The following is an 8836-nucleotide window of genomic DNA, read 5'->3' on the forward strand; positions in this document are numbered from 1 at the left end:
ACAGGACGATGACTTACAGTGCCGGGCTGGTTGTAGAGGGTGGCCTACTAGTCAATGGCCAAAAGTCTTCATCGCCTAGGGGTTCCCTCTGTAGACGACTCCAAAGAGCAACCAAAACTTATCAATGACCCTATCAAGACCCTAGACCACCAGGAAATCTATCACAAACCCTTTCACTGCCCCAAACCACGAGAAACTTTACAATAAACCCCTTCAATACTCTAGACCACCCGAGAAGTTATGGTAAACCGTTTCACTACTCTCGACCACCATGAAACTTACATTAAAACCTTTCACTTTTTGAGACTACCAAGATATTTACAATACACCGTTTCACTTCCCCAGACCACCAGGATATTTACAATCAACCCCTTCAATACGCTAGACCACCCGAGAACTTATGGTAAACCCTTTCACTACTCTCGAACACCCAGAAATTTACAATAAAACCTTTCACTTTTTGAGACTACCAAGATATTTACAATACACCGTTTCACTTCCCCAGACCACCAAGGAATTTACAATAAACCCCTTCAATACTCTAGACCACCCGAGAAATTATGGTAAACCCTTTCACTATTCTAGAAAACCAGGAAACTTACAATAAAACCTTTCACTTTCTGAGACCACCAGGACATTTACAATAAACCCTTTCACTTCCCCAGACCACCAGGGTATTTACAATAAATCCCTTTCGCTACTCTAGACCACCATGGCTTTGATTTATAACCGATGTGACAGAGAATTGTCCATACTGACGGTGAAAATTGGAATCTCTTTCCACTTCTCTGGTATGTTGTCCTTTACAACCTCCTCATTTTTGGCATCTTCCACGGGATGATGGATCTCGACTAAAAGTTGGTAGATGAAAGAGCCAAGAACTCCCCCGACACATGGCGCCACCACCGGAACCCACCACCAGTTGTTACCAGCTCTGCATGAGAGAGGAATAAGACTGATTACTACTTGGCTGAAATTCTGGAATGGTGGAAAGTGGAGAGGCCAACATCCATGTTCTGGGGACTGGAACCCAATGTCCACCACCAATGGTATGATGGTCTTGTTAGCAACTCACCTGAATACATCAGCCCCCCATCCTGCCACGTAAGTGAAGATCCGTGGGCCCAGATCTCGGCTTGGGTTGATCGGATAACCACAGTTGACTCCCATTGACAGACCGATGGAAAACACCAACATGCCAACCACAACTGGTTCTAGCCCCTTAGGGACAGGTTTGTTTTTAGAGTCCAGGATGGCCAGGATCCCGATCATTAGCATGGCTGTCCCCATCACCTGTGAAGAAGGCATTGATCACTTCCCAGAAGATGACACAGAAGGTCAAAGTAAGGAACATGGAAGCCATGAGGAAGATCAGAAGACTGCGAAGATCAGTGTAGTTAAGGTTATGGAGGACTGGAGATCCTATAGGTGAGAAGAATCATACTATGGATGGAACCTATACACACCCTTAATGTTCCTTCAACCCCTGAAGTTACTCTTCTGGTGAGGTCCACCTAAACTTCCTTAGAGAGTATATAGATATGAGACTAGTTGGCTTTTTCCCAATCCCTCCCTTTGCTCATCAAAATAAACATGGAGGGGACGAGCTGTGTAACATGTGAGACCCAAAAACCAAGAAGGAGAAGATCCTGGAAGACAACACAATTTCCATAGTCGAAAGATACCTGATCCAAAAAGCCATTCCTTATACTCAGATACGGAGCGGGGTATGTGGAAAATATGGAAGCCGTCTCTCGGGGTCCGTACACGGTCAGGTTACCCTTAGTGTAATGGTGAATGGCGTCTAATGGAAAGACAAGGAAATGAAAGGATTACAAGAGATAGAAGTTACCGCCATACTGACCCAGACAGTATATCTGACTCTCATCGGTGGAGGGACATGTAATGGAACAGAAGAAAAGATTTAGGAGTTCTCCAGTCTGAGGAATCAAACACTATGTGTCACATAAATCAGATCTCATCCACTGACATGAAGCCTGCGAGATCTAGAGATAGAATTCCAATGAATAAATACAAGTTCTGTATCCTACCGAAGATCTAAACCACTTCCTGTTTTTACATCGTATCTTCAAAGATGTCTTATTTCATTGTACAACAGTCATGAAATTGAAACCGAAGAAGAGAGTAAACCTATAGAATAATTACAAGAGACATCACTTCTATAGAGCTCAGTCCTATATAAATAGTGTAATACTGCCCCCTATATACAATACTATAACTACTATAATACTGCTCCTATGTACAAGAATATAACTACTATAATACTACCTCCTATGTACAAGAATATAACTACTATAATACTGCCCCTATGTACAAGAATATAACTACTATAATACTACCTCCTATGTACAAGAATATAACTACTATAATACTGCCCCTATGTACAAGAATATAACTACTATAATACTACCCCTATGTGAAAGAATATAACTACTATAATACTGCTCCTATGTACAAGAATATAACTACTATAATACTACCTCCTATGTACAAGAATATAACTACTATAATACTACCTCCTATGTACAAGAATATAACTACTATAATACTGCCCCCTATGTACAAGAATATAACTACTATAATACTACCTCCTATGTACAAGAATATAACTACTATAATACTGCTCCTATATACAAGAATATAACTACTATAATACTGCTCCTATGTACAAGAATATAACTACTATAATACTGCTCCTATGTACAAGAATATAACTACTATAATACTGCTCCTATATACAAGAATATAACTACTATAATACTGCCCCCTATGTACAAGAATATAACTACTATAATACTGCCCCCTATGTACAAGAATATAACTACTATAATACTGCTCCTATGTACAAGAATATAACTACTATAATACTGCCCCCTATGTACAAGAATATAACTACTATAATACTACCTCCTATGTACAAGAATATAACTACTATAATACTACCTCCTATGTACAAGAATATAACTACTATAATACTGCCCCCTATGTACAAGAATATAACTACTATAATACTACCTCCTATGTACAAGAATATAACTACTATAATACTGCTCCTATGTACAAGAATATAACTACTATAATACTGCTCCTATATACAAGAATATAACTACTATAATACTACCTCCTATGTACAAGAATATAACTACTATAATACTGCTCCTATGTACAAGAATATAACTACTATAATGCTACCTCCTATATACAAGAATATAACTACTATAATACTGCTCCTATGTACAAGAATATAACTACAATAATACTGCTCCTATATACAAGAATATAACTACTATAATACTGCTCCTATGTACAAGAATATAACTACTATAATACTACCTCCTATGTACAAGAATATAACTACTATAATACTGCTCCTATATACAAGAATATAACTACTATAATACTACCTCCTATGTACAAGAATATAACTACTATAATACTGCTCCTATGTACAAGAATATAACTACTATAATACTGCTCCTATGTACAAGAATATAACTACTATAATACTGCTCCTATGTACAAGAATATAACTACTATAATACTACCTCCTATGTACAAGAATATAACTACTATAATACTACCTCCTATGTACAAGAATATAACTACTATAATACTGCTCCTATGTACAAGAATATAACTACTATAATACTGCTCCTATGTACAAGAATATAACTACTATAATACTGCTCCTATTTACAAGAATATAACTACTATAATACTACCTCCTATGTACAAGAATATAACTACTATAATACTGCCCCCTATGTACAAGAATATAACTACTATAATACTGCCCCCTATGTACAAGAATATAACTACTATAATACTACCTCCTATGTACAAGAATATAACTACTATAATACTGCTCCTATGTACAAGAATATAACTACAATAATACTGCTCCTATGTACAAGAATATAACTACAATAATACTGCTCCTATGTACAAGAATATAACTACAATAATACTGCTCCTATGTACAAGAATATAACTACTATAATACTGCTCCTATGTACAAGAATATAACTACTATAATACTGCTCCTATGTACAAGAATATAACTACTATAATACTACCTCCTATGTACAAGAATATAACTACTATAATACTACTCCTATGTACAAGAATATAACTACTATAATACTACCTCCTATGTACAAGAATATAACTACTATAATACTACCTCCTATGTACAAGAATATAACTACTATAATACTGCTCCTATGTACAAGAATATAACTACTATAATACTACTCCTATGTACAAGAATATAACTACTATAATACTACCTCCTATGTACAAGAATATAACTACTATAATACTACCTCCTATGTACAAGAATATAACTACTATAATACTGCTCCTATGTACAAGAATATAACTACTATAATACTGCCCCTATGTACAAGAATATAACTACTATAATACTGCCCCTATGTACAAGAATATAACTACTATAATACTACATGGTATATACAAGAATATAACTACTATAATACTACTCCTATGTACAAGAATATAACTACTATAATACTGCTCCTATGTACAAGAATATAACTACTATAATACTACTCCTATGTACAAGAATATAACTACTATAATACTACCTCCTATGTACAAGAATATAACTACTATTATACTGCCCCCTATGTACAAGTATATAACTACTATCATACTACTCCTACGTACAAGAATATAACTACTATAATACTACTCCTACGTACAAGAATATAACTACTATAATACTACTCCTACGTACAAGAATATAACTACTATAATACTACCCACTATGTACAAGAATATAACTACTATAATACTGCTCCTATGTGCAAGAATATAACTACTATGATACTGCCCCCTATGTATAAAGGCAGGTATATAAGTAATAATATATGTTGGGGGGGGGGTGTATTTCTCACCATAATATAGGGCATATGTCGCTGCTGCCCCGGTAAATGACCCCACCATCTGAATGATGAAATAAATGGGCAGTTTCCACCAGGGGAATCGGCCTAGTGCACATAAGCTGAGTGAATACGCCGGGTTCAGGTGTCCGCCTGCAGAATAGAAGATGATGTTATCCTGGATGTCCAGCTCTTAGAGGGCGACAGTGCGCCACCTTGTGGTGGAGGGATCCTGACAATACATCACATAACGGTCACAAATCCATCATATACGGGACTATTACTGAGCAGACATGGACATATCTTGTACTTTACAGTAGAATTTAAGGCAGGAAGTCAGAGGTGCAGCACCTAAATGTTCCCCCATGGCCCTCCATCCGTTCCTGCTTTCTGTTATTTTATGACCCCGGTCTTTGCCCACCTGACACTCCTCCGGACACATAGATGGCTATGACGACAGCGATGGCCCCGGCCAAGTACATACAGAAGAAGTTGCCTTTGGTGTCGGAGCTGGTGACACCTTGAGCCACAGCCGAGGTCGTAATGAACTAGAAGACAAGACAAAGTCATGGAAGTGATGAGCAGAAGACAGGCGTGACCCACCGCTGACTATGGAGGTGTCCATACCTAGGCCTATATTCACACTACCCATAATGCATATCCCCTATATACTGACTGTATACCCTGTCGTGTGTATTTAGGCAGTAGCTCTGATTTCTGATGAGTGTTCCTTTAAGGTTCCCCATTAGGCCCAGCTTGGTATATGGCTGTGGTGTTGGGCAATCTCTCGAGGGATCACTAACTTTAGGACTTTTTTAGGAATCGAAAATTGCACAAGTGTCAAGAAAACAGGATGTGAAAGCCAGAGGCTGGGACCCCAAAAACAGAACCTGCGGGCAGAAGAGGCTGAGCAAGCAAAACACAGAGGAGAACCTGCGGCTGGAGCAGAGTAGTGATATTGTAATACTCCAGGTATCGTGAGCCCAAACAATGCCCCATCTCATCTACCCATGTCAGGGTCCTAAATCAACCGGCCCTGCCCAACTGGTCACATAGAGAACTCTGTTATTACCCTGCGTAAATATCCACTATAGACTGTACTACTGTATTACATACCACCTGGGCCACCAGAGAACTGATCTACATGGACATGACATACACTACTGGGAACAGTACCTAAACCACTGGACCACCGAGAACAGTACCTAGACCACCATAAACAGTACCTAGATCCCTGGACCACCGGGAACAGTACCTAGACCACTGGACCATCGGGAACAGTGCCTAGACAACTGGACCTCCGGGAACAGTACATAGATCACTGGACCACCAGGAACAGTGCCTAGACAACTGGACTACCGAGAACAGTACCTAGACCACTGGACCACTAGGAACAGTACATAGACCACTGGACCACCGGGAACAGTACCTAGACCACTGGACCACTAGGAACAGTACATAGACCACTGGACCACCAGGAACAGTACCTAGACAACTGGACCAACTGGAACAGTACCGAGACCACTGGACTACTAGGAACAGTACCTAGACCACTGGACAACTGGAACAGTAAGTAGACCACTGGACCACCGAGAACAGTACCTAGACAACTGGACCAACAGGAACAGTACCTAGACCTCTGGACAACTGGAACAGTAAGTAGACCACTGGACCACCGAGAACAGTACCTAGACAACTGGACCACCAGGAACAGAACCTAGACCACTGGACTACTAGGAACAGTACCTAGACCACCAGAGACAGTACTTAGACAACTGGACTACCGGGAACAGTACCTAGACAACTGGACCACTAGGAACAGTACCTAGACCACTGGACCACTAGGAACAGTACCTAGACCACTGGACCCCCAGGAACAGTAACTAGACCATTGGATCACCAGGAACCGTACCTAGACCACTGGACAACCGAGAACAGCATCTAGAACACTGGACAACCAAGAACAGTACCTAGACCATTGGGAACAGTACCTAGACCACTGGAGCACTAGGAACAGTACATAGACCACTAGACGACTAGGAACAGTACCTAGACCACTGGACCTTTGGGAACAGTACCTAGACCACTGGACCTTTGGGAACAGTACCTAGACCACTGGACCACCAGGAACAGTACCTAGACAACTAGACCAACTGGAACAGTACCGAGACCACTGGACCACTAGGAACAGTACCTAGACCACTGGACAACTGGAACAGTAAGTAGACCACTGGACCACCGAGAACAGTACCTAGACAACTGGACCACCAGGAACAGAACCTAGACCACTGGACAACTGGGAACAGTAAGTAGACAACTGGACCACCGAGAACAGTACCTAGACAACTGGACCTTTGGGAACAGTACCTAGACCACTGGACCTTTGGGAACAGTACCTAGACCACTGGACCACCAGGAACAGTACCTAGACAACTAGACCAACTGGAACAGTACCGAGACCACTGGACCACTAGGAACAGTACCTAGACCACTGGACAACTGGAACAGTAAGTAGACCACTGGACCACCGAGAACAGTACCTAGACAACTGGACCACCAGGAACAGAACCTAGACCACTGGACAACTGGGAACAGTAAGTAGACAACTGGACCACCGAGAACAGTACCTAGACAACTGGGCCACTGGGAACAGTACCTAGACCACCAGAGACAGTACTTAGACAACTGGACTTCCGGGAACAGTACCTAGACAACTGGACCACTAGGAACAGTACCTAGACAACTGGACCACTAGGAACAGTACCTAGACCACTGGACCACTAGGAACAGTACCTAGACCACTGGACCACTAGGAACAGTACCTATGACCACTGGACCACTAGGAATAGTACCTAGACCACTGGACCCCCAGGAACACTAACTAGACCACTGGATCACCAGGAACCGTACCTAGACCACTGGACAGCCGAGAACAGTATCTAGAACACTGGACAACCAAGAACAGTACCTAGACCATTGGGAACAGTACCTAGACCACTGGACCACTAGGAACAGTACCTAGACCACTGGACCACTAGGAACAGTACCTAGACCACTGGACCACTAGGAACAGTACCTAGACCACTGGACCACTAGGAACAGTACCTAGACCACTGGACCACTAGGAACAGTACCTAGACCACTGGACCACTAGGAACAGTACATAGACCACTGGACCACCAGGAACAGTACCTAGACCACTGGACCTTTGGGAACAGTACCTAGAACACTGGATCGCCTTGGGCAGGGCATAGACCACTAAATCATCAGGGGAAGCAGAGAGATTACACTTCTAGAACACCAGAGGAGCAGGAAGATTCCATATTGTCTTTTTTCGTGACTTACGAGCAGCACAAAGACCCCCAGAAATTCGGCCAGACATTCCCGGAGCAGGGTATTCCTAATTCTCAGATATTTCTGCGCCCACTCCCGGAGATGCCAGGATTCCATGTTCATGTGGAATATATGACAGGAGAAAGTGTCAGGAGGGGGCGACGTCTCCTTATAAAGGCTTCTATTACACAGGGAGAGATAAGAGGGTCACCCAACAGCCAATCGTTCCATTATCTGCTCCCCACCTCCCCCTCAGGTGTGCAGACACTAGTCACTCCCCGAAAATCTGTACCAACACCTAGAAACCTCAAAGGACAATCTGGAGAAGCCAACGGGACGGATTGATGTAGCAGAGCTGAGCGTGTGGTGAGATCAAGGAACGTGCAGGTAAAATACAACACGTACCAGGGACCGCGAGGAGCGAAACACGGTCAGCTCTGCTACATCGCCTTCTGACGCGGGATCTCCGATCCGTCACACCATCTATTTTTACAATTATATCGTTTACGCTTTTTCTAAATTTACTTTTGTTACATTTTTATCATTTATGTTTTTCACATTTTATTTCCATTTTTTTT

At 41.7% G+C, this 8836-nt stretch overlaps 1 protein-coding gene across 2 annotated transcripts; it reads right to left on the bottom strand.

Moving 5' to 3' along the window:
- Positions 1-633: 633 nt before the first annotated feature.
- Positions 634-8429, bottom strand: AQP10 (aquaporin 10). 2 transcript variants are annotated; one of them, XM_075281252.1, is made up of 6 exons: positions 8271-8429; positions 5347-5473; positions 4941-5078; positions 1686-1804; positions 1076-1293; positions 634-934 (listed from the first exon to the last, which is right to left on the bottom strand). In XM_075281252.1, exons 1-6 carry the CDS (start codon positions 8379-8381, stop codon positions 724-726), a joined length of 924 nt encoding a protein of 307 aa, XP_075137353.1. In that variant the 5' UTR covers positions 8382-8429; the 3' UTR covers positions 634-723. The 2 variants fall into 2 exon arrangements, with proteins under 2 accessions (XP_075137353.1, XP_075137352.1); XM_075281251.1 differs by lacking the exon at positions 4941-5078 and having other exon boundaries at positions 8271-8405.
- Between the last annotated feature and the right edge of the window lie 407 nt (positions 8430-8836).

This window comes from Leptodactylus fuscus, chromosome 7, assembly GCF_031893055.1.
Source record: "Leptodactylus fuscus isolate aLepFus1 chromosome 7, aLepFus1.hap2, whole genome shotgun sequence".
Taxonomy (NCBI): Eukaryota; Metazoa; Chordata; class Amphibia; order Anura; family Leptodactylidae; genus Leptodactylus; species Leptodactylus fuscus.